We start from the raw sequence: 27,322 nt of genomic DNA on the forward strand, positions 1-27,322 counted from the left end.
TAAGAATTGATGAGTAAGTTTATTGAAGAGCTATAGGTTAAAACCAACATTAGGTATATGTAACCAATACTCTAAATATGGGATACTTTCAGAAAGCATCTTTCTGTCTCCCTCTATCCCTATATATTTGGTGGATGAATTTTTCGCTGTTTAGGATAAAAACAACAGGTCATGTCAGGACTCTTGAACATTCTCAGGCAATAGAATGCCCCATAGTCACTTGAAATTGTTTTTGGTGCATCTAATCCCATGTCATAATCAAAACTTAAGACTTGGTTTAAAGTTAAGTTGTATCTTTTCCCCGACTGAGAAGCCATGTGGGGGTGGGAAGGTGAGGAAGGGGAGCGTCTTCTCCTTGTTCCTGGCAGTTTCTGATCCTTGTAGGGTTGCTATGGGAGAAAGAAAAAGTGGAGAGGGGTGAGAATGTTCTTATTTCAGTGGTGGAGTTGTATACTGGCCTACTTTCTGGACCCAATAAACAGTTAAAGCAGACCACACTTGGTACAGGCTGTGCAGGTTATTGGGAGACTGTACCGATTACTGGCGATGTCTTGCCTGCAGTTCCCTGATTTGGGCAAATGGGCTCTCCATTCGAGCAGACCCCTCAGCCCCTCGGAACCCAGTGTTTCCCTCTGGGTATCCCCTTCTGAGGCCTGCCTGCAACGAAGGCGCCCTCATACCAGTCCCCTCTCACATTTGGTTCATATTTGGTCCATGAGGACACACACACACACACACACACACACACACAACTTACTTTACTTCCCTGGGACAAACTCAGAGAAACAGCATCAGCTGCCTTCACTGTACAGCCAAAGCTGCTTGCTAAACTATCTCTTGCCTGATTTCCCAGGAGAGTTAGACCGCTATGTTCTTCTTACCCAAGGACATACATTCGCTTTCCAGTGAGTCCAACTTATGCCCCTCCCTCTTGATATGAAGTGACTCCCAACCTTTCTACTTTGGTAGAAAATCAGTGAGAGGACATCTTATTTTTAAAAAACTCCTCCAAAGATCCTCTCTCCCAGGTCTATAATAATCCGCCACGTGATCTAGTATTTCCTTGAAATGTAGCATCTATTGTTTCTTAGTGCCTTAGCCAGTACTTTAGTTTGAGCATCCTATATCATGGGATTCTTGTTTGAAATTCTAGTGTCAGAAATTTGTTGCTGAAATACTGTTTCACCTTTAGTCTCTGCACTTCCTGCACACTATAACCACATGGTTATACTCAGGTAAGAAGTGCTCCAACAGAACAAACGTCTCTAGGCTTTCTGGCCAGCCATGCTTTTTGAAGGGAACCAATGGATTTTCTCCATCTTAGTTGAGCAGACACTGAAGGAAACTCTTGGAACCTTTCCAACTGGTGGTCTAGGAGAAGGATCAGCAACCTGGGTCCTAGGGGCTACACAATTCTCACCCTGCCTGAGAAGGCAGGAATGAACACAGGACACCCAGACACACAAGTGGAGGACTTTGTCTGTGGCATCCCTGGTTGTATTGAGAGTGGGATTGTCCTTCAGGACTACTAGAAGGGACTGTTGAGCTCAGCATGCTTAAGGACAGGAAGAAGGACTGCAACAGGCTGGGGTAGGGAGGCCAGACACCCCTGAGTAGTCAGGAGTCAGAAGGACTGACTATGGATAAAGGCAGGAAGCATGGGAGGCTACTGATGCTGGGCCAAAAGCACATTAGCTAAGGCCTTCACAATATGGATCCCAATCTACCTTGCCAGTCTCATCTCCTTCACTCTCCTCCCCTTTACTCCAGCCACACAAAGCCACCTAGCATTTCCTGAATATGCTGTGTCCTTCCACACCCTCATATTTTACGTATACTGTTCCCTTGTAGAATACCCTCCTTACTCCCAATCCCCATCCATTGCTTCTATTCAGCCATCAAGACCTAGCTTAAGTCTAATTTTCTGTGAATCATTCCTGCTACTTTTCCCACCTGGTACCATTTGACATGTGTCAGTTCCAGCCCTCATTGCACTATGCTGTGCTTTATTCACTTGTCTCTCCTTGCTCCTTAATGGATAGTGAGTATCTCAAAGACAAGGACTATGATTTATTCATTTCTGTACTCCCATCACCTACTACGGTGCTTCAATGCTGTAAGGACTTGTATTCATTCTCTACTGCTATGTAACAAATTATCATACATTTAGCAGTTTAAAACAAGACATATTTATTGTCTTTCAGTTTCTGTAAACCAGAAGTCTAGGCTTGGTGTGGCTGGATTCTTGGATTAGAGTCTCACTGAGCTGAAATCAAGATGTTGGTCAAGGCTGCAGTTCTCATCTGTCGTTGGGGATCCTCTTCTAAGCTTACTGATTATTGGCAGAATTCATTTCCTTGAAGCTATAGGACTGATGTCCCCATCTTCCTGCTAGTTTTTGGCTGAGAATTACTCAGTTCCCAGAGGTTACCCAGTTTCTTGCCATGTGGTTCCACTAGGCAATTCACATGATGCTTGCTTTCTTCCAGGCTTGCTAGAGCACGTCTCTCTACTTTCCTCTTTATAACTAACCAGAGAGAATTCTCTGCTTTTAAAGGGCTCACCCAGTTATGTCAGGCCCAGCCAGGATAATTTCCCTTTTGCCATATAATGTAACATAATCACAGCAGTGATATTTCCACCCACACTCAAAGGGACAGGGAATTATCCAAGAGTGGGGATCACTGGGGTTATCCTAGAATTCTGCCCACCCCAGGGTTCAATATTTATGTCAAATAAATGTTCCAGAAATTTGTAAATGATAAACACTGCTATTCAATTGCTAAGATTTTGTTCTTTTCTTTTTCTTTCTTTCTTTTTTTTTTTTAAGAGACACAGTCTCACTGTGTTGCTCAGGCTGGACTCAAACTTCTGGGCTCTTCTGCCTCAGCCTCTCAAGTAGCTGGGACTATAGGCATGTACCACTGTACTCAGCTTAAAAGGCTTTTTAAGTTGCTTCCAGATTTGTGTTGGATCCAAAATGGTTGGGGATGCTGTATGTGAGATAACAGGAGCCCCCTGCAATGAGTCCAGAGAGTACTGGAAATCTGGGGCTGTGGGGCAGGACCTGGCCTGCCAACTGACTGGCTGTGTGACCTTGGGTTACGTCCCTGATATTCTCTGAATTTCAGATTTCTCCTCATATATAAAATGGGAGTGGGACTAGACAATGTCTAAGGTCAGCTAGCTCTAGTATTCTACACTAAGACTGAATCATCCTGATCAAATTTAAATCTAGTGACTCACAATATCCAAATTCATTCAAATAGTTTAAAAAATAATTTCATTATACATGGAATTGCAGTGGTAAGATTTTAAGAGGAAAGACAAAGTTTTGTTTTCAAGTGAATCCATTTCTACACTGGCTTAATCTGACTAAATATAAATAAGGGTATGCAAATACATTTCTAACACTTTACATAGAATGGCAAAGAGTATTTTATCTTTAGATGACATATTTAGGAGTGACTTTTTCCAAGATATTAAAATCTGACTTAAAAAAACCTACTGTCTTAAAATAAGTTGAATTAACTCAATTGATGGTAACTGAATAACTATGAAAGGCAGTCCTCAAATACTACAAATCAATTCAATGACTGTGTAGAGAATGTTGAGATTTTTATATACATTTTAGGAGTTTAAGTTTTTCTTTTGTTTTTCTCAAATGATGCCTCTTTGGCTAGGATAATAATTCTCTTCTACTCAACAAAAATGAACTCTAATTTTAAACAGGTATTATTAAATCCCACTGAATAGGCTTCATGCAGATGTATTCCTTAAAACATCGCTTTATTGACCGTGCACAGTTATTAACAATTCACATTTCACTTTATCTACTGAGTGGAAGAGCATTTATTCTTTCATTAAAAAGTTAAGCCCTCCGGGGCAGCAGCAGGAATGCAGAACCTTCTTCCTATAAATGGCATTGCCCAGTGACTGTGAAGTGCTTCTCTATTAATACAAAAAGGATAAATAAGACAAATGGACTTCTCCCTCCCTCCATCATCTCCCTCCCTGCTAATATGCTCTTCTTATTTTATAAAATGCCATTAAGCAAACAGTTCCCACACTGATACTTCCATCAACCAAAAGGGGAATGTCAACATTTATTTGGCACCACTGAATTCAGAACATCCTTAGGGCTCTGTACAAGTGACAAAATGAGTATCAGGCCATGGTCATTTCCTTAGGAAGATGCTTTATGGGAAGAGAGGGTGGAAAATCATGAGGGCATCAGTCAGCCTCCAGTACTTTGCTGCTCAAGTTTCAGGAGCTGTTTTTCAAGTTTTGAGGTGTTTACTCGATGCATCATCAGAAACTGGCCATTCAAGTGAAAGACAGGAATATCAAATTTATACCTTTCATACCAGACAGAGTTTTCTGGAAGTGTGATGTTCACCTCCTGTAAAATGAACTGAAACAGAGACAGACTAAAGCTCTGTATTTTAGACCATGGGGTGATGTAACAACTGCAGTGATAAACTGATCCCCAGACCATTTCTAATGCCATTTTCCTTATAGTTGTTTGTTTGTTTTAGGTCCACAGTGATCTAATGTCCCTGATTTCCAAAACTTGACTGGTTTCATTATATTCTCTACTTCCTGATCTTGCTGCTTTTCTGTTACCCTTGTTACATTCAGCATCAGGACAGTACTCAGTTCCAATGAAATAAAACATGTCCCAGTTGGGAAGCTGACTGAGAATCAGGACAGAAACGTTTTGGTTACAGGAACTGGAAAGGTGTGATGGTGTGTTACATGAAAACACATCGGTGCAAACTGCAAAACAAGATAAAAGGAATGGGGCAAAAGTTTAAAGAAAACATGAATGCTGCACCTGCTAGTTAACTTTGACTCAGTAAGAGCCAGAGTAAGAAAACCAGTACTGCTCAGAGGAAAACACTTAGGTGTAATGAGTTTTATGGTAATAAGCACTAAACTCTCTCTCTGAAGAACAGAAAGAAAATTTAAAAGAAAAATCGTTTAATCTCTTTTCCTAAAGGAAGGATCCAGGCAGATACTTTATACCATATCTAATATGCAATCCATATACATAAAAGCCACACTGTATTATATTACCCTGTTTTCATAAGGCTTGAGTACTTCCTTGGCTTCATCACAAAGGGGGCATGGGTCCTACAGGAAGAAAAAAAAAAAACCAAGCGATTAAACCCAAAGAATGGCATTTGCCCTTACAAAAACAAAACAAAACAAAAAACCCATAAGAGGCAGATTATACTTATTTTAAAGAATAGTTTTCTACCACGTTAGTTACACTGTTTTTCCAAAGTAAAACACTACCATAGAACCTTATAAATAACTAATATTTCATAGGCTCTGTGCATTTTTTTGGTTGTTTTGTTCTGATTTTTCTCCATAAATCAAGCCATCTATCTATGTGTATATATAATACATACACATAGACGTTTCTCTTTTTCACTGATCTAAGGGCTTTGTCCTTCCTAGGTCAGGTGCACCCTTGTGGCCTCATACAGTTGGCCTGGCTGACACCACGAGGATGGCTTAAAGTCTGCTCTGACTGAAAAGCACTGAGGCTTGCCAGCCTGTTTTTCCTAATCAGTCCACAGGAAGAAACCCATTAGGATGGAGTTAGATAGTAATTGCCTCATCTTTAAAAAGTAAAACAAATCTCTATTCACTTCAGATGATTATTGCACCGCCTGTTTTCTCATTACAAGTGTCAACAAGAGGTTTCCTGGACAAATTCTCCACCTGAAGAGCAAACAACTTTTAGTGTCCATTGTTTGCACTCATAAACCATCTAGCGGAGAAGTCTGTTGAGAATACTATGGATTTTATTTATTTTATTTTATTTTTTTCCCACTTTCTCCTATATTTTTTTATTATACTTAATATGTTATATATATTATACTTTTTTATTATACTTTAAGTTCTAGGGTACATGTGCACAACGTGCCGTTTTGTTACATATGTATACATGTGCCATGTTGGTTTGCTGCACCCATCAACTAGTCATTTACATTAGGTATTTCTCCTAATGCTATCCCTCCCTGCTCCCCGCACCCCACGACAGGCCCCGGTGTGTGATGTTCCACACCCTGTGTCCAAGTGTTCTCATTGTTCAATTCCCACCTATGAGTGAGAACATGCTGTGTTTGGTTTTCTGTCCATGCGACAGTTTGCTCCAAATCTTGGTTTCCAGCTTCATCCATGTCCCTACAAAGGACATGAACTCATCCTTTTTTATGGCTGCATAGTATTCCATAGTGTATATGTGCCATATTTTCTTAATCCAGTCTATCATTGATGGACATTGGGGTTGGTTCCAAGTCTTTGCTATTGTGAACAGTGTCGCAATAAACATACCTGTGCATGTGTCTTTAGAGTAGCATGATTTATAATCCTTTGATTTATAATTGGCTTATCATGTTATTATTAGCATTAGCAATACACAGATTATGGGTAGTTTGTAATGTTTTAAGATAATCATCCTAAAATTTTCAGAGAAGGTTTCAAAAAGTCAACACAGGATCTTAAAAGCAAAAAAACCCAAGAACATGCTAAATTACAGAAGTACCAAATGTGCTAAAATTTTGCTTTTATATTAAGAATTTTAGAAGAATCTAGATTGGGTTTTTTGTTTTGTTTTGTTTTTTAGATCTGGGGTCCACAGAAGTCTATGCAAATTATACCTGAAAATATGTGTACATATTTTTATATATACACAGTAATAGGATCACTGGGTCAAATGGTATTTCTAGTTCTAGATCCTTGAGGAATCGCCACACTGTTTTCCACAATGGTTGAACTAGTTTGCAGTCCCACCAACAGCATAAAAGCGTTCCTGTTTCTTCACATCCTCTCCAGCACCTGTTGTTTCCTGCCTTTTTAATGATCGCCATTCTAACTGGTGTGAGATGGTATCTCATTGTGGTTTTGATTTGCATTTCTCTGATGGCCAGTGATGATGAGCATTTTTTCATGTGTCTGTTGGCTGCATAAATGTCTTTTGAAAAGTGTCTGTTCATATCCTTTGCCCACTTTTTGATGGGATTGTTTGATTTTTTCTTGTAAATTTGTTTAAGTTCTTTGTAGATTCTGGATATTAGCCCTTTGTCAGATGGGTAGATTGTAAAAATTTTCTCCAATTCAGTAGGTTGTCTGTTCACTCTGATGGTAGTTTCTTTTGCTGTGCAGAAGCTCTTTAGTTTAATTAGATCCAGTTTGCCTATTTTGGCTTTTGTTGCCATTGCTTTTGGTGTTTTAGTCATGAAGTCCTTGCCCATGCCTATGTCCTGAATGGTATTGCTTAGGTTTTCTTCTAGGGTTTTTATGGTTTCAAGTCTAACATTTAAGTCTTTAATGCATCTTGAATTAATTTTTGTATAAGGTGTAAGGAAGGGATCCAGTTTCAGCTTTCTACATATGGCTAGCCAGTTTTCCCAGCACCATTTATTAAATAGGAAATCCTTTCCCCATTGCTTGTTTTTGTCAGGTTTGTCAAAGATCAGATGGTTGTAGATGTGTAGTATTATTTCTGAGGGCTCTGTTCTGTTCCATTTGTCTATATCTCTGTTTTGGTACCAGTACCATGCTGTTTTGGTTACTGTAGGCTTGGAGGAAGAATCAATATCATGAAAATGGCCATACTGCCCAAGGTAATTTATAGATTCAGTGCCATCCCCATCAAGCTACCAATGACTTTCTTCACAGAATTGGAAAAAACTACGTTAAAGTTCATATGGAACCAAAAAAGAGCCTGCATTGCCAAGACAATCCTAAGCAAAAAGAACAAAGCTGGAGACATCACACTACCTGACTTCAAACTATATTACAAGGCTACATCGGCAGATTTTAAAGGTCTGACTGAACAGGGACCTGCTATAGGTTCTCTTGGATGAGCTCAAAACAGACCCCAAATTACTTATGCTTATATAAAACCTTCTTTTTAACATGACAGGAAGAGATAAGCTATTATGTAAAAGAGAGGGCTTTCCTCCAGCTTAACTCACAGCTTGTTTTGAAATAAGAATCACACCATTAAAGGGTCTTTGTGGCCCTAATTTCCTAGAACAGAGAATTGGCTTATCATGTTATTATTAGCATTAGCAATACATAGATTATGGATAGTTTGTAATGTTTTAAGATAATCATCCTAAAATTTTCAGAGAAAGTTTCAAAAAGTCAACACAGGATCTTAAAAGCAAAAAAAACCAAGAACATGCTAAATTACAGAAGTACCAATTGTGCTAAAATTTTGCTTTTATATTAAGAACTTTAGAAGAATCTAGATTGGGTTTTTTGTTTTGTTTTGTTTTTTAGACCTGGGGTCCACAGAAGTCTATGCAAATTATACCTGAAAATATGTGTATATATTTTTATGAGGAAAGGCTCATCAAATTTTAAAACGATAAAGAACCAAAAAAAGATACCAGTGGAATGGACCATTCAAATATCCTTCTCTAGGATTTTCCATGGCACTTGTTATTTACTCTGTCCCTAACCATAGTGGGCATTTGTTGGGTTGGCTGTCCACCACCCACTTCCCTTTCTTGTAGCAAGCGTGTTATAATATTGCTTCACAGGAACTACTCTCAGCATGTGGCTGACTCCATCCCAGAACAACAAAGGTGAGAAACCTGACTTAGGCTCAGGCAATCAGTGCATCCTATCCCTCAAGAATGGGCCAATCAGAGCCAGTGGGTAGCTATAAGGCTTTTGCTGGAGTTTCTGTAGATGACTGAGATGTGAGATCTGAGGCTTGGGATGGCTGCAGTCATCCGTGATGAATTAGTCCGTTTTCATGCTGCTGATAAATATATACCAAGACTGGGCAATTTATGAAAGAAAGAGGTTTATTGGACTTACAGTTCCACATGGCTGGGGAGGCCTCATAATGATGGTGGAAGGCAAGGAGGAGCAAGTCACATCTTACATGGATGGCAGCAGGCAAAGAGAGACCTTGTGCTGAGAAACTCCTGTTTTCAAAACCATCAGATCTTGTGAGACCCATTCACTATCACAAGAACAGCACAGGAAAGACTCACCCCCATAATTCAATCATCTCCCACCAGGTGTCTCCCACAACATGTGGGAATTATGGGAGCTATAAGATGAGATTTGGGTGGGGACACAGAGCCAAACCATATCACATGAGAAGAACTAGAGGGGGATTTAACCCTGAGGATGCAAAGCTGAAGAGATTGTTAACATGTTTAGTTCCTAAATCAAGCTGTTCCTGAAACCAGAGCAACTCAAAAATCTTTTTGTTTAACTCACTCTGGGAAGTACTTTCTATTTTTCATAACTGATAGCAATCTGATACTGTACTTTTAAGCATTTACTTCACTGGATTATAAGCTGCCAAAGGTGGGAGTACCATCTTCTTGTGTGCCTAATGGTACAGAATAAGCATTAAGTATAAATATTAAGCTGAATGGAAAATTGGTGTGGTTTTTTCGTTTTGTTTTTAACAAATGTTTCTGGCTATATAAACTGCTGCCCAAACCGAAGAACAGTGCAGAACTGTTAGGCTGAGTGAGCAACACCAGCCTTAAGGGATTATTTAACTTCTGTGGTTTGCACATGGGTTTCCCATCATAGACTCTCAGATGATGAAATATTTTTGGTTCCATAATTTCCAACAGTGCAATATATACTTACAGATATAAAAAGTAGTTTAGATTAAATATTTTCATCAATAAATTCATTTTTAAAACTCATTAAACTTTGTTATTAAATAACTGTCATATATATCCAAATTGCTAAAATGCCTGAAATCTCAAAAACCTATTGAAAAGAGATCTTTTTTGTTTGAATTGCAGTATTATTCACCAAAGTTACTTCTATTAACCTGCACTTTATTTCTTTTTTGTTAAATCACACAAAGTGATGTTAATTAGCAAAAAAAGAAATCAGTAATATCTGTATTATAATTTCAGGGAGATAAAGCTGTTAAATATTTTAAACTAGCTTTATGGCTTAAAACTAGTGTTAGGGATAAGAAAACAACTATAATCAGTCCTCATTATTTATGGATTCCATATTTATGAATTTGCCTAATTGCTAAAACTTCTTTGCAACCCCCAAATCAATACTTGAAGCGCTTCTGCAGGTATTCACAGACATGCACATGCATAGAGAGTGGTGAGAGATTTCAGTTACCCAAAGCACTCATTCTAAGCTGAGGTCAAACAAGGTGATGCTCTGCCTTCTTGTTTTAGCTCTCATACTGTAAATGTAAGCTAGTGTCCTTTTCATGGTCTGCATAGTGCCAGGATTTTTGCATTTTTGTGCTTTTTATTGGTGATTTCACTGTTTAAATAAGCCCCCAGACACAGTGCTGAAGTGCTGGCTAGTGTTCCTAAGCACAAGAAGACTGTGATGTGCCTTATGGAGAAAATACATGTGTTCGATAAGCTTCATTTAGGCATGAGTTATACACAAGTGCTATTGGCTGTGAGTTTAGTGTTAATGAATCAACAATATATACTAAATAAGGTATCTTTATTTAAAAAAATTTTTTTTCAACTTTTATTTTAGGTTCGGGGGTACATGTGCAGCTTTGTCACATGGGTAAATTGCATGCCACTGGGGTTTGGTGTACAAATGATTTCATCACCCAGGTAGTAAGCATACACCTGATAGGTAGTTTTTCGATTCTCACCCTCCACCCTCAATTAGGCCCTGGTGTCTATCATTCCCCTCTTTGTGTGCATGTGTACTCAGTGTTTAGCTCCCACTTATAAGTGAGAACATGCAGTATTTGATTTTCTGTTCCTGTGTTAATTTGCTCAGGATAATGGCCTCTAACTGCATCCATGTTGCTGCAAAGATATTATTTCATCTATTTTATGGCTGCATAGTATTCCATGGTGCAAATATAAAAATAAAGTATCTTTAAATAGAATCACACATAAAATAAGGTTCTGTATTTGGTAGGCTGATTAAAATATTATGACCAGAGACTCATAGGAACCTAACTGTGTATTTCCCCTAGGAGCAATATTCATTAATTCAGCGTTCAAGGTGACTTTATAGAACATAATTACCACAAATAAAAATAATTGATTGTATTTCTAAATGATACATTTTTTAAACACCATATTATAACCTATACTTCATTTTTTTCAATGTAGGGGCCAGACGACCATTAAATACATCAATTTACTCTTTGCTAATTGGGAGATAATAAGGTATCTGGGGAGAAAACTGAGTTGCTGCTGTTGTGCTGATAGAAAAATTGAAGAGCAGGTCTGAAGAAAGTTTATTCCATTGCCTTTCCTTTCAACTTTGTCCCTTTTTCTTAAATGTACAACTTTCTTCACCCAACAATTTTACTTTTTCACTTTGTACCTTTGTGAATAAGGTCAACACAGGCAGAGTTGTCTTAGAGGCAGAGCAATTTCTCAAGAAGAGTCCAAAGGAGGATCTGGCAAGTTGCATGCTATTTCCTTGAAACCAGAGCATCTTAATTCTGCCAAAAGAAAAATAAAGCAGTAAACTTATGTGCCCTAGACTTTGTTCCTTACAATATGGACAGTAATTTCCAAGCTTATGATGGAATTTGCGGGCTTCAGAATTGTTTCTTCAAGTCCAGGAGTGTTGGAAAGACCTAGAAATTTGGCAAGTCTCTCTGATGCCTCAACATTCATTGTATTCCGAACAAAACAGAATTTAGAATAGAAAAAAATCCCTTGTTATGAATTAGCTGTATGCCTAATCACTTGGTTTCTGAAAGTAAACTGCATGGGTTTGTTAATTTGAATATAAAATTTCATCTGCAGATTTTGCCGGCATCTTGATGATCCCCTAAAATATGGAGGTTTCCTGAGATGGCTTTTATTCTCATGGATAGCTTATTATACTGACAAGCATTCAACAACACCTAGCCACTGCCATGGTAAAGGAAACAATGAGGGCCAGGTGCCATGGCTCACACCTGTAATCCTGGCACTTTGGGAGGCCAAAATGGGCAGATTACTTGAGCCCAGGAGTTCAAGACCAGCCTGGGCAACATGGCAAAACCCCATCTCTACTAAAAATACAAAAAATTAGCTGGGTGTGGTGGTGTACACCTGTAGTCCCAGCTACTCAGGAGGCTGAGGTTGGACAATCACCTGAGCCTGGGAAGTTGGGGCTGCAGTGAGCCATGATTGCACCACTGCACTCCAGTCTGGGGGATGGACATGAGATCTTATCTCAAAAAAAAAAAAAAAGAAAAAGAAACAATGGGTAAGCAGCTAAGCAGCATAAGTCCCCAGGTAAAGGTTCAGACTATCCCTTATGAGACCTATGCTTCTCCACTGTGAGACATAAGAAAACACAAAGCTGGCCAGGCGTGGTGGCTCACGCCTGTAATCCCAGCACTTTGGGAGGCCAAGGCATCACCTGAGGTCGGGAGTTTGAGACCAGCCTGACCAACATGGAGAAACCCTGTCTCTACTAAAAATACAAATTAGCTGGGCATGGTGGCAGGAGCCTGTAATCCCAGCTACTCGGGAGGCTGAGGCAGGAGAATTACTTGAATCTGGGAGGTGAAGGTTGCAGTGAGCCGAGATCGCACCACTGTACTCCAACCTGGGCAACAAGAGCAAAACTACATCTCAAAAAAAACAAAAACAAGAACAAAAACCACAAAGCTTACTTACAGGAACTATAAGAGAGAATCAGGCTGAATTACCTTGTCAGAAAAAAAAATCTACTCAACTCCTTAAGAAGTGTTTCAAAAGGAGATTATCATAACTTTCGGAAACCTCATACACAAATGTACTTGTGTTTCTACTGGACATATTCCAGTAAGAACAGCTTGGTGATCGCAGCATCTCAAACACTAGGCTTTGAAGCTTCCTCATCCTGCTACTTTGCTCAACATAAGACATAAGTCCTCTGTGATGCTACAGTCATTCTGTTTATTCCTAGTTATTCTACTGAGTCTCCAGTTTTGTCCTGAAAACTGTAAATATTATAATTTCACTTTAAAAACACATGTGCACTATTGGCTTTGTCATTTATCAGTATTTCTAGGATGAACTAATTCCTGAGATCATCATTTTTAAACTTTGCTTTACTGTATCTCTGCAACTTCATCTATCACTTTCCCCTCCCTTGCCTTGGCAAGTTGCAACTGCAAAGTTTCTCTTTCTGTTCCTTGTATACCCAATATCATTTCTTCCTCGTTTTGCACTTGCTTTACTTCTGCATGAAAAGCTCTGAAGTAGCTTCTCCTCACTTGGCCTGGGCCTCATGTAATCTCCTTGGAGGTCTTAGTGACTAACTTACCAATGTTAGTCAGCCCAACACTCCCCACCCTCACATCTTGCTGTAGTTTTCTTTTGCCCTTTACTATCTAAAATTTTTTATGTCCCCTCCACTACAATGCAAGTTCTATAAGAAGGTACTTGTTCAACCCTGTATCTCCAAGTACCCACAATTAACCTGGCACATAATAGGCACTCAAATATTTATTTGGATGTTAAAAGTATTGAAGTGAGCTTTTCTCACCTTCTTTAATCTCACCTCTACCCCTGATTAGATACTCAGTATGTACAGCAGTCACTATTTGGGCCTATTCTATATAATAACTAAAGATCAGTGCTCCTCAGGGTACCCACAAAATTTTGGGTTGGGGTACTGCAACTGGTTCTAACTCCTTCACCACCACCTCAAATCTTGCCCTCCTCTGCTTCACAGAGCATTACTATATTAATTAAATGCTAATCTTCACTAGAGACCAGGCTCCTCAGTGTGAGATTAGCCTTAAACTCATTTCAAACAGAATGATACGACTTTAGAGAAAACCACCAACCCATATCATGCTAGAATAAAGACCACAGAACAAAAAGACTGGATACTGATCCATGAAAACAATGATTATTCCCTTATTCTTCAGCCCTTACTCTTCCACTTCTACTTGGATCTCTGTGCCACCTAATGATCCTGATAAATGCATAAAAAAGGAATATGATGAGAATTTTGCAAGGATCTGCTATCCAGTTGTTCCAAGGTAAAAAGTAGATCTAAACAATTTCATAACATTCTGTGCTACTCTCAACGAAGTGTTAATCACTGGTACATACATATTTTTATAGATTCAGCAGAATGAACAATTTTCCAATAGGTAAATGTAGTTAGAGACATACCTTCTAAACAGCTTTGTCTACACAGGCTATAAAAATGGGGAGGAGGTACAGAATTGTTAGCCATGTTTACTCTAGGTAGAAACTTATACATCATGGGATGTGGAAAGTCTCTATGCTAATGGTGACACACCCTTCTAAGAGAAAGAAAATTAAAAATTAGCTTTATTAAAGGCAGAAGAATTAACTTCATTAAAGAAAAATTAGTTTTATTAAAGGTCCCTGGAAATGAGAAGGATTAGGCCATCTGTGGTGGTGATTTGACTACGACCAGGGCAGTGAACTGCAGCTACATGCTCCTGGTGAAGGGATTTAAGATTTATTGACGTCTGGTTGATAAGAAAAGGAAAACATTGCTTTTACCTGGCTGAGTTGAGACTGAAGTATTAAGGCTTTTTTTAAAAACTTCAAATTCACAACGGAAATCTGCTTCAGTTTTTCCAACATGACAAAACACAGCATGTGGTCTTGGTTGCACCCAAGACAAATAAAACCTGTCATAGTAAGCAGAATTGCTATTCATTCCAGATTTGCTGGAGGATTTGTTCAACCAATCTACAGAGCTAAGTAAAGTCTTCAGTGATGCTACAACCATTCTGTTTGTAACTAGTTCTCTTTTCCACTGTTATTCTCCATTTCTAGTTTTTTACACATTTTAAATTGCTTAAACATGGCACATCTATTTACTGAGAAATGCATCCATATTATGCAATTTTACTACCTGCATATTCTTCAAATACTCTAAGGTATATGCATTTTGTTAAATTAACTTATTTCTTTGGAAGCACTGTATTATAAAATTATATTAGAGCCTGATAGAAAAAGCTCCCTATACCTCTTCTAGGCAGATAGTATGCTAAAATTCCTTAATTTCTAACATTTACTTAATCCTAGAAAGAAAAAAATAAAATGAAAAATGATACACTTCAATGGGAACTCTATAATATTCTTCTTAGAACATTTTACTAACTCTGTAAACCCTAACACCATTGCTGTCAATGTCACATTCACCGAATCATGCCTTCTTGAAGTAAAATTTTAATATGGGCTACTCTGTCAATGTGACATTTTCATTAGTTCTATTATTTTTGAACAGTATCTCAGCACTATAAAAATATCCTGAAACATGGTCTCTGCCTGTTAGCTCATGACTGTGAGAGGACAACACTTTTTTGATTATGTCATTGAATTTAGTCATGAAATATGTGTCCTTACTACACACACAGACACGATTTTATCCTTCATATTTTGTTATATGCCTCTATGATATGAGCAAAAAGAGCTGTGTTCACAATATCAAAGAAGAACAATTGGGTCACCTTTGTCACAGACTAAAATAAAAAAGCAAAAAACATAAGACTGGATTTAGAATGTGCTTAAAACAAATTCCACAGCCTAACAATAAAGATGGTGACTCCTGCTGTTTCAAGTCCAGTGCCCCTCGGAGGCATGGATCACCCTGAAAGAGAAAGGGAATGCTGGCCTTTCAATAAAACTGAGGCTGATTTCAGTGGTCTTTATGGCAGAGTCAAATACAACATGGGAGGAGGACTGACTGGACCAATTCAGCCCTCCTTGAAGCAACATAAGAAAAATAACTTTATGGTATTTTCCCTGCAAGGGACTAAAGGGCACACCATTAAGGCAACTGATTATAGTACAGAAAGAAGCCAGGGTCGTTTGAGCCTTTATTAAAGATTATTCATTTCTTGCATGAGGAGCTGCCCAGGCTATGGCTGCATATCACTTGTATGGAGCTCCTGGATTCTTCAAACACTGTGTGTGTCTGATTAGAAGGGAAACAACATTATTCTCGCTTGAGTAGAGAAACTGACCTTCACCGACCAGAATTTTTATTCATACAAAGAATCCTTTGGCACACCAAATTTTCAAGCTCATGTGATCCCTCATCAGCAAGCTGCAGTGTTAGTTCATGTGCAAAATCAAAAAGTCTACATCAGCCCAGGTACTGCCTTGGTTATTTAACAGATAATGTTGGAGCTTGTTCACAAGAATATAATGTAAATTTAATGCTGAGCTGACATTAACTAAATACTATTACTGTAGCTCTCACTGAACCTATATTCCCTAAAGAAGACTCAGGGCTTCTGTTCAGTCATTTGTGCCATGTGAGAAGTTAAGTGCTCTATTTCACATTTATTACTATCTAAGTGTAACATTCCTATTTTTACCCAAATGACTGGAAACATGTACACACAAACACACACACACACCTCTTCTGGGAACAAAACCATTATTTTAGATTACTGGAAGTTTATGTAATGAGGTGAGGTTGCTCTTAGGGGACACATCTGGGTCACTGGGCTCTACCAATCCAGCGAAACAGGGACAATTGATGCCTCCCCAGTGTGCCTCTGTGCTTTTGGTCAGTCATTGGTGTCCAAACCTCCCACTCTCCCAAACAAGTGGGAACCTAGCCTGGGATCTTGGGTTCAAGGGCAAGAGAGAAAATGACTCTCGTGGAGCCAAAAGTGACAAGAAGAGGTGCCATATAGGGACAAAACCAAAACTGCAAATTGAGTAAATACTTTGATATGTCAATTCCAAGGGGCTACACAGAGGGAAAATGAGGCTTTGGAACAGAAACAGGGAGTGGGGAGTAGAAGGCCCAACCTGGAGTGCAGCTCTAACTCACTGGCATAGGTGAGATCAGAGGTGCTTTTCTAGTGTCTCAGCCTTAGCATCCAGGGGGAAGTGTTAAGGAGGTAGAGCCAACTCAAACAAAATGTTGCAACAAAGATCCTGAGCTAACCACCCACCTATGGGCCCGGCTATACATGGTGTCATGCTCAGCTTCATTCTGACTACACAGTTTGGACTGCAGATTTGCTTCCACACAACACATTAAACTATGAATAGGCCTATATTATGGCCCAGCCCTGGGGACTGAGACGCAGCTCCTCATACCACTCCCTCTATGCAGCTTCTACTTCCAGATTTCAGTGTCAACAGGTTTACCACACAGGGGATGAGAGAAGCCAGCAAAGAATCAGTCTCCAGAAAGGATTGGTCACATGAGTGCCTGGGACAAAAACCCTTTATTTCCCTTCAAATTATTACCATGATAATTTCTAAGTAGCTGGATGTCTCTATTCCACTGTTTGGACTCAATGGGTGCTACATTAATTTGTATTCAACACACTGCTCAGTTGAAAACATTCTTTAGCTATTTGAAGTGTGGGCCTTGCCTAAGATGACAATTTCACTGAAGGTATACAGCATTTACATATCCTTCACTTAGTAGATGCACATCCCCTTACCCTTCTAGTTCTCAGTAACATTAAGCCATTAATTTTTTTTTTGTATCCTGCCTGCTGTTTAGCTCATTTTTTCACCTCTAAATAAAGCTCTCAGATGGACTAATCAACTCCACATGTTTGATACAAGTAACAAGAATAACAAGATGTATTTCAGTTATACAGATTCAGGAGAAAGGTGTTGAATTCTTAACTAAAACAATAAAGTTTTATGTCAGGCTTCACAGTGATTAGTGAACCAATGATATCATTCACTCATTAGTTCCACAGTGGGGATGGAAAGATGGGTTAAAAATGAATAAGGGTTGATCCCAACCCATGAAAAATCTGGTCAGAAGTTAAGACATGTATATGAGCAGGTAAATTAGAAATACAGGAAATACTGTAACAGGGCCATATAATTCAAATGTTATAAGAGAATGGGAAAGAAGAGTACTATAGGCTAAAATTGGAGGTGGCTTCACAAGAGAAATATCTTAAATCATTTCATTGAGAATTTGGATATGTAGAAAAAAGGTAAAGCTTTCCAAATTCAGGGTTAGACACAAAGGTAATGGAGGTAGGAATGCCATGGCTATCTGATGGGGGAAACCTTGAACGGGGTAAAGAGACTTCTGCTGAATAATTGTGGAAAATAAGCTTTGGAAGGTGGACTAGGATAAGCCTGTGGAGGATTTTAATGGTGGTTAAGCAATGTGTGATGTGTTGTATATGTCTTGGGAACCACTGAAGGGTTCTGAATGAGTGATGTGATAAAATCAGTGTTTTGAAAGATTAATCTGGCAGCAGCAGGCAGAAAAGACTGTTGAGAAAAGGAGAATGGAGGTGGGAAAGAGAAGTCAGTTATGAAAATCTAGGTGTGGGATGCATTATTTATTCAACAATTATCTAATATTTTGCATGTATCAGATACTATTATAGGTGCTGGGGTATGGTGATGAACAAGAAAGTAAGGTACGTTGCCTTCATGGGGTCCATGTGCTAGTAAAGAGACTCTTTAATGTCAGGCCACTTGAGATGGTGATACATACAGGGGAGAGATAATAGCAGAGTGATGTGATGCTGACTGAGGCAGGTTCTTTAATTAAGGTATTCTCTGAGCAGGTGTTGTTTGCACTGGAGAGGAAACAGTAAATGCAAAAGCCTGTAAGCGAGGACAAATGATTTATTGAAAGAAACAGAAAAGATTGTATGGCTTAAGCAGAGTACACCAAGGAAAAGGGGATACAATCAGGAGACAAGATTAACCCACAGTAAGCAGGGATCAGATCACGTAGGCCTTGTGGGTTATGTTAAAGAATTGAGATTTTATTCTAAGTACAATTAGATTTAGAAGAGGGAAATGACATGATCTCATATACATTTTTAAAAGGAAACTTCAGCTGCTGTGCGAAGAACAGATTGTTGGGGGGCAAGAGTGGAGCAGGGACGCAGGTAGAAGGCTACTGCATTAGTTTGGATGAGACGGGATGGTATGGACTAGAACAGAAACAGAGCCAACAGGACTTGCCAATGAATTGGACATGAGGAATTAAAGAAAAGAAAAGAGGGCAGTAAGGTCAATCTCAGTTTTGGTCCTGAGCCTCTAGGTGGGTGGCAGTGCCTGTTACTAAAATAAGGAAAACTGAGGCAAGAACAGATTGAAGAATATGTCGGACCAAGAGCTCGGTTAGGGACATGTCAGAACTCACACAGAGAGTGACATACACAGGTTTGATACTCAGGAAAAAAATCCGGGTCTAAAGATAAAGACTTGAGTCTCCATCGGTTTAAGGATTATATTTACAGCTATGAAACTAGGTGAAATCATCTAAAATTGTACAGAAAAAAAAAGAGGGCCCAGGATAGATCTCTGAAGCAATCCAACATTTAGAGGTTGGATCAAGAGGAACCAGCAAATGAGGCAGACAGAACAGCTGGTGAGGTAGGAGGAAAACCTGAAAAGTGTGTCATCACAGAAGTCAATGAGAAAGTGTTTCCAGAATGACAGAATTGTCCATTGTCAAGGAGACTGATGAGGGCTTGACTAGAACAGGGACAGTGAGACAATCTACCACAAATCAGAAGAGATGCATCTAATGTTGCTTCAAAGGAATGAAATCTTTCAACCAATGCCTACTCCTAAAATGAACTACCTTAAGTGGTTCTTACCCAATTTAACATCTTAACGAAAAGGAGATCTTTCTGGTGAAGATGCAGTGGGAAGGGTGGGAAGAGTGAAGGCAAAAGTTGACTGGGTATCTTAAAAAGAGATGATGAAGGTAAAAATCTCTGTGTAAGTTATAAAGCAGAATAGAAAAGTAAAGCTTAAGTACTGATTACTAAAAATACTAAAAGTAAGAGATCACTATTAATAATAATGATTCTATTGACTGAAATGTGCTTTTACTGGCATCAAATGAAACATTTAAATCTCTATTAACAGCAGTCTCAGAAATGGGGAATTGCAAAACTGAAAAAAATTTCAAATAGAAATAACTGAAAGTTTTCTCACAAATATTATTTAAACAGGAATTTCTAAGATATGACTGTTTAAATATTCAACATATTTATCTGCACCTAAGGATGTCACTAAGCCTAGGTAAGACTGACTAGCAAATACCTTGGCACCAGGTATTGGCTTAAACTTACTCAGCCTTCACAAAATTATGAAGGTACTGAAATTTAGATTTTGAGAAATCAAGGTTTCCCCTTGATGGGTTTTAAGCAAAGGCCAGTTCCCTTCCAATTGGTTTTTCCCAATATTTGTTTTTATTTCTCAAACAGGGAAAAATTCAGTACCATTACTATTTTACCAAGGATATCCTCAATTCATGCACGTCAAAAAAGAAGCCGCCTAGGTAATTGTAAAGGTGGATTTTATTGATAATCTTTAAAGACAAAACTTGTTCCAAGTGGTTCTGAGTAAATTGTCTAGAGAGGTCAAAATAAATTTAAACCAACACAGCTCCTACTAACTAATCAGTCAGAGGAATTAAGCATAAATGGTATGGTTCTTCATTTTGAGCTTTGAAGTTATTCTTCACATAGAGTTTCCGTTGAAATTCAGCATGTTTGACTTCCCTGAGTGCATTTTTAGGTGAGGATTTCATAAACATAAAACCCAAAGAGAGAGGCAAATCCTCATCTCCTAAAGCCTCAGTTTCATCCACAATTAAATGGAAATGCTACCACTTGTCCCATTCTCTCATTTTAGAAACCCAAAGGAACTGTGCCTGGGGCTTTGGGCCTCAAGCATTCTCCTGATCAGAGAAGGGGAAATCACATGCTAAACAAATGCCATGGGAATAGTCTATGACTAAATAAGGCTTTGAATAAAAAATCCAAAGTAGTTTTTATCTGTAGGAGCCTAAAATAGCCCCTTAAAGAGGACTCGAATTCACTTATAGATCCAGGCAGAAGTGTAAAGGTACTTGTTCACTGCATACTCTCTTTTCTCACTCTCAATCATAACTGGGAAGTGTTGGTGTCAAAAGGAACCAAGCTGGAAAATGGGGAAGGTGACACTAAGGCACTCATCTTGCAACTGTCTAAGCATCCAAGATGGAACTCTCCCTACAAAGAAAAAATAATGAATTTCTCTTTCTTACTATTAAACACATTTTAAAGATGATTTTAAATGAAAGATCCTCTTCATCCTGGCATTCTCTTTCCCATCCAGAAGCACTGCTGTCTTTGCCTCAGCTGTGGCAAGCTGACAAATGTAAAGTGGAAGGGGAGAGGAGTCTTCAGTATAAGCAAGATTTTGTTTTAGAATATGTAGATCTTAGCAGTCACACTTTCCGGATCATTGCTTTGGAGGAGTCTACTCAGTAATGGGGTTGGTGCACATGACAATGTCAGGGAAGAGTTTCCAAACACTCAGCTAAGAAAATAAAATAATGATGCCAATCAAGAACAGTAATGTACGCTCACCATATACCCCCTCTAGTTCCCAAGAGTCCAAAGGGAATTCTGGACTAATTCCTGTTAACACAGTGGGGTTTGCACACACTACACCCCTCCCCTCCATCCTCAACTCCAAAGATACTGACTCAGCAACTGGCCTGGAGCCAGAGCAGCATATTCCAAATTCAGAGTGTACAACAATGCTTGGTTCAATTATGACATAATGGCTGCAAAGCTGTTCCTGAAAGCCAAGAAAACCTGAATAATGTGGTTGGGTTATATCATACATGAGGCCTTAATAGAGTTTAAAAACCAATTTGAAAATTCCTTCATTCCATAAAGATAGCATTAAGATGAGGGCAAAATCATTCTAGTTCAAGGGATGGGAACAAAGTATATAAGGAATTAGGCAGGCTCCTTTCCACATTATCCTTCTTAACCAACATGACCCATTCCCTTTGACGATATCTCTTATACTTAATACTGACCTAGAAAGAAGGCAATTTCATTAAACATCTTAGTCTTATTGTACCCAGCTAGTAATGCAAGTTTCCCTGCTATTTAAAAAGCACATAATCCCATTTCCAAAAACAACTGTTTGCAATTCAAAAACCATCCACCCAGGCAATGTCTTCTCTTTGTCCCTAAAATTCCACCCACTTTCAATTTATCTTGTCAAAGAGATAAAGTTATCTTTGTGCCCCCACAAAACCTAAAAGATGTTTCATTCATTGCTTGCCATTTTGTAGCAAGTGACTTTGGACATTGAGTTGCTAAATCCAGCATTTCCCTGGACTTGTGATAACAGTAAGACCCAGGCCTGTAGAAATACAGTCTTCAATCTGAATGTTGGGAGCCATCCACTCTTGCTTGACATTAGGCTGTGGCATCCCTCAGTTATGTGGGATTCTACAATCTTTTGAGTCCTATTCTGTTTTTTAATAGCTATCATTGATAGAATTTTTTTAATGTTTTGGAACTGGAAGTGACTTTGGAGATTCCCCTTGCTTTATGTATAAGGAAACTAATGCTTAAAGTCTTTCATACTATATTTTTTAGTTCATTTCTCTGTATTTTCTCCTGGAACAATGGCATATTTTTATATATAATGAGATCAACACAGAATTTCAGAACTAGAAGGCATCTCCAAGTTCAATCCTCTTTCTTCCCAAAAAGTTGCAAAACACTTTTCATAGTAATCCTCAGAGTATACCAATTAACAGACACTTCATTTTGTATAAGGCTTAATTTAAGGATGGAGAGAATGAGGAAAGTCTCAGTTTCAGACAGTAGAATTCTTTTACCATAAGAATTAGGCTCTGTTCTCTAAATCTAAGATTCACATTCATTTCATTTTTGAACCTGGAGAAATGGCTGAATTTACTGAGTTTTCTATTAAATAATAGAATCATTTTTCTTCACTGGATGGAAGGACTATGTGTTTTAAGAAACAAAGAGTTTTTAAAAAATCAAATAATTCAACGTCATGTCCTTCCCTCCTGACTAAAAATCATTTCCCCATTATTTCATGATTAACATGAAAAAGCACTGGAACAATGAGAGGAAATTCATTTGTTTCCAGTTGTAACAATGCGATTTCTGCTGCAATCCCATTGGCAACAGAAGGCAGCAGCATATACCACCACTGTCCTATTACAACACAAAAAGCTGTCAACTTTGAACTCCTTTGAAATGTTGTTAGTAAAGTAGAAAAGACAAGTGTGGATTTCCTTCAATATTATTTGGGCAACCTAGACTTAAAATAGTGACCAGACTTAAGATAGTGACTCTACAGAGGTCCTCTATCCTTAAGGCAAGACCAAACCAAGATACTGGTGCCCTACATAAGCTAATAATTTGGCACACTTTCAAACAGATACTCTTCAAATATTTGCTAAACAGGTGTTTGGGTGAGGCGTTGCATGGCAGGCCTGGAGAAAGTGTGGAGACAGGACTGGTGGAAGCTTTTAGCTTGCATATTCTAAACAACAAAGGACCCACAACTGACCAGGCCAGATCTCCTTGGAAGGCAGTTTGAGGAGCATCTAATGGATTCCCAAATACACTCTTCCCTGCTCCAAGCTGTTTATTAAAGCATTACTTCTGTCTCTAGTAACAACCTGAAAGGAGGTGACTGCTTTATATTCTTTTCAGTATCTTGTTACATTCTCAATGTTTTATACTTTTTATAGATCCAACCTCCCTTCAGGGACACTATCTTTTCATTTCTATAGCTTGTACTGAGCATTTGCAATGTGCCAGGTGCTGTGCCATGTATTAGAAATATAAAAGTGATTAAGATATTGTCACTGCCCTTAAGAAACTCACACCTTGAGCAGGAGAAAGACTCACAAACAAATAACACAATACCACAGTGATGAAGGCTACAACAGTAAAAAGGCTGTTACTAGATATTACTGGTGAAATGGTCTGAAATCCTTGGAGATGGATACTTTCTAAAAATAGTAGGTAGGTACTTTCAGTTTGCCTCCATATCTAGGAACTTTAACTTTGGTAAGGATTGGAATAAAAAGAGAGTAACATTTTCATGTTTCCTGTTCTCCGTGGCTGTACTGGGATGGGAAGTTAGGGATGTGGAATCATGTCTATGATAAACTTAGCCAAAACTTTTCATTTGCATATTCTTCCCCAAATGATTTTGTCCCTAGAATTTGTTATGCAATACTAGGGGAAGGATAGAGGAAGCTCACCTAGTCCCTGCTGTGTAGCTACACATACCTGATCCAGATGATTTCTCCCCTTCGAAATAATTGCAAACAAGATTAAAACTGTATTCAGGAAGTATTCCAGCTGGCTTTTGGCTTCCTCTGATGTATAGTCCTTGAATAAAGCAGTAGCAAAAATTAGATTTAAATAAGGAACATAAAAACACCTCGCTACTTGTACCAGATCACCTCAAGGTCCTGCTATGTTTGAAACCCCAAGCCCTAGCATTAGAGTAACTGAATACATCAGCCAGCTAGAGTATATACAAGTTATGAAATAAAAAAACTTTAATAATAAAAAATAACCTATTTTAAAGGGATTTCTCATAGTGCCTCTGAGTACTTTAGAGCCAGGCATCTGGAACAAAATAGAAACACAGTCCAATCAATTCCCAAGTTGGAAAAATCCTCATTTCTATTACTTACCTGCCAACAGTCCATCTAAATAAAACCACACAGCCACATATTCCTCTGATGAAGGAGACAAAAAAATATTGATCCTTCCTTGGCATGTGGCTACTGCTGCCAGAGCAGCAGGGAAGAAAGACAATCTGAGGATCCTGCCTGTTTAAAGCACCAGCCCCACCAATCTTAATTTTCACAACAGGGTCTTTCTGGTTCCAGGCAATTCCTCAGCAGAGCAGGACGCAGGTTATGGGGCTACGATATTTTACACAGAACCATGATTAGTTCTGCTTTGCCCCAGTATTATCATAATTATCCAATATTTCCAGGGTGTATCTTTTTTCCCCGTGTTTTAAATCTTTCTAATTACCTATAATGCACCCCAATGTATACAGCTCCAAATATTGGTAGAGAGCTTCACATGCATTTTTATAAGCTAGTCCTCAGAATATGACCAAATGAGAAGACTGCGACCTCTAATAGGCACCTCAACTTGTTCAGCATTGTGCACCAACGCATAGCTCTAGTGGCTGCTTAAACAAGGCAATGTATACTAATTCTGGGAAATGCGCTAGAAAGTATTGGGATATAACAGATCTTAGACACCATCTCTGTCCTTGAGGAATTGAGAATCTTGGGGTCAAGCTAAGGCCATACTATGGATTTTTTTTTTAAGGGCACTAAAATATAAAGTACCACATATACACTATTTATTAATAAACAAGAATAAAGATCACCCAAGCAAAACATTCCCTGTGAAAGACAGCCTTAGAAACAGTCACAAGCCTAACTCACAATGACATTTTAGTGGGGACTTTTCTACCCTTGGACTTATTAAAAAACTGTATGAGCTGCTATTTGTCAGAAGTGAATATCTGCTGAGAATGTACAGTCTCTGATTTATTCTCTCATTGTTCAGTACCCAGAGGGCTGCTTTTGCCCAATAAGGCTGAGAGGAGATCCAGACAGCTGATCCAGAGAGCCCCGGCACTCACAATGTTCCCTGCTGCACCTTTCAACCTTTTCACCCCAATTAAAGGTCAACATGGCTGCTCAAAAATATTTATTTAAAAAGGCAGTCAGCTCAGCGGGCTCCCAAGTGTGATTACACTACCACTTCATAGAATTCAATTAAACCCGGGACGGGGCATCGGTGAATCACTGGAGGAGTATGAAGTTGAGATGTTTTCTGCTTTCTCTTAAAAAAAAAAAAAAAGGCTTCCTTTTCCCGCCCGTCATTTATTTACTTCCCAGAGCGCTATCACAGACACACACACACGCGTTTATAATCTCCCCCCAGTGGTTCATGGATTTATGGCTCCCGGTTTAATTAAATTCCGTATAACGACTATCCAAATTGGCAGCACGCGGCACAGCGAACCCCCGCCATCCTGCGCGTCAGCTCAGAGCCGGAGAGCCGCGAGCGCTCACCCTCGGCGCGGGACTAAGGGCACCCACCTGAGCCTCACGCCGCCAACGCCTCTGCTTCCGCCCTGCGTCGGGCACTTCCGCCCGCACCCACCAGGCGCCGGCCCCGCGCCCCGCACTTCCGCCCCACGCCGGCAGCACTGCTGCTGGGCGTTCTATCTCAGGTGGTGTCCCGTCTACGCTCTCAAGGGTGGCCGCGCCTGAACCTTTACTCGTGAAGAGTGACACACAAACCAAGGCCAAACTAAAAAACAAAACACGGAAAAGTGACCCCGCATGTTTGGGAACCATTTAATAAGGAGCCTCAGGTGCGGGAGCCAACTTTTTGAGGCTGCGGAGTCCGAGCCATTTTAACCGCTCTGCATGCGTCCATTCTTTCGTTAATTTAATATTTACTGCCTCCTCCACTAGGTCTTGGCTGAACTAGGTTATGGGGAATGCGATGAGCAAAACTGGCAGCCGTACCCTCCCGCAAACTGCAAATCGTGTGAGAAAGCAGATATTAGGAAATTATCCCTTATTAAATAGGCCATGCGTTTATTCAGCTAAGTGCTTTGCAGGGAAGGAATATGAGAAAAGACCTGAGTGGGATCTCGTTGAAGAGGTAGCTTTGGGGCTGGGATCTGAAGGGCGTGGGTTGGGGACAGAGCTCTGCAGGCTGGGGGAAGGGTCTGGTGGAGGATGTGCAGTATGGGTTGTACGCGGAAGACTGACGAGTATGGCTGAGACTTAGAGGGAATGGGGAAGAGAGGTGGAAACAGGCTAGGGAGGGTAAGCGAGAGTCTGGCCATGCAGGGCCTTTCAGGTTTGTGCTAAGGGTAGCTGGGGGGCATTTCTGTTTTATGTGGGAAGGGGATTGAACTGATTGCTTTTCCCTTCTGAAAGGACCCCTTAGCTTTGGGAAGTAGATGAGAAGGGTTTAGGATAGGCAAGAGTAGAACAAGCAGGGAGGTGAGGAAGCTACTGAACATTCCAGGTTCTAGGTGTGGTGGCTTGAATGGTGGTACAGTAAATAATGAGAAAATGATGGATAATAATTATAGTAATACTCAAAGCTAACATTTATTGATTGCTCACAAAAAGCTTTATACTCATTAGTCTGTTTAATCCTGAGAACAATGCAATTAAGTATTACTAGTACCATTTTACAGATGAAGTAATGGAGGTTTAATGACTTGCTCAAGTTCTCACAGCTACAAAATGGTAGATTTGGAATTCCATCTCATGCTGTCTGACGCCTTAAGCTTACCACTATAAATTCAATGTGTACTCAGTGGTTTTAAAAAAGATACAAAGCAAACCAAGGTCAGGAATGAATTCTTTAAACAAACCACACTGATTATGTGATGTTGCTAGAGGCCACATTAAGATAGTAGAATTTACAAGTTCTTTGTCACTTCAGCATTTTCTGATAGGCTAAAGAGGGAATTTTGTGACTGTCAACAGACTACCTATAGTTATTTTTGAGTTGATGCAC

The 27,322-nt window shown here is 39.3% G+C and overlaps 1 protein-coding gene across 4 annotated transcripts; it reads right to left on the reverse strand.

The window, feature by feature from the left end:
• Nucleotides 1-25,975, reverse strand: C5H5orf63 (chromosome 5 C5orf63 homolog). 4 transcript variants are annotated; one of them, XM_063811492.1, is made up of 6 exons: nucleotides 25,876-25,959; nucleotides 24,026-24,127; nucleotides 11,338-11,458; nucleotides 8,851-8,960; nucleotides 5,080-5,136; nucleotides 1-389 (listed from the first exon to the last, which is right to left on the reverse strand). In XM_063811492.1, exons 4-6 carry the CDS (start codon nucleotides 8,875-8,877, stop codon nucleotides 120-122), a joined length of 354 nt encoding a protein of 117 aa, XP_063667562.1. In that variant the 5' UTR covers nucleotides 8,878-8,960; nucleotides 11,338-11,458; nucleotides 24,026-24,127; nucleotides 25,876-25,959; the 3' UTR covers nucleotides 1-119. The 4 variants fall into 4 exon arrangements, with proteins under 4 accessions (XP_063667562.1, XP_063667563.1, XP_063667564.1 ...); XM_063811493.1 differs by lacking the exons at nucleotides 1-389; nucleotides 8,851-8,960 and adding exons at nucleotides 3,773-3,951; nucleotides 4,359-4,414 and having other exon boundaries at nucleotides 25,876-25,975; XM_063811494.1 differs by lacking the exons at nucleotides 1-389; nucleotides 8,851-8,960 and adding an exon at nucleotides 3,773-3,951 and having other exon boundaries at nucleotides 25,876-25,975.
• Nucleotides 25,976-27,322: the final 1,347 nt, after the last annotated feature.

Source organism: Pan troglodytes, chromosome 4, assembly GCF_028858775.2.
Source record: "Pan troglodytes isolate AG18354 chromosome 4, NHGRI_mPanTro3-v2.0_pri, whole genome shotgun sequence".
Lineage (NCBI taxonomy): Eukaryota > Metazoa > Chordata > Mammalia > Primates > Hominidae > Pan > Pan troglodytes.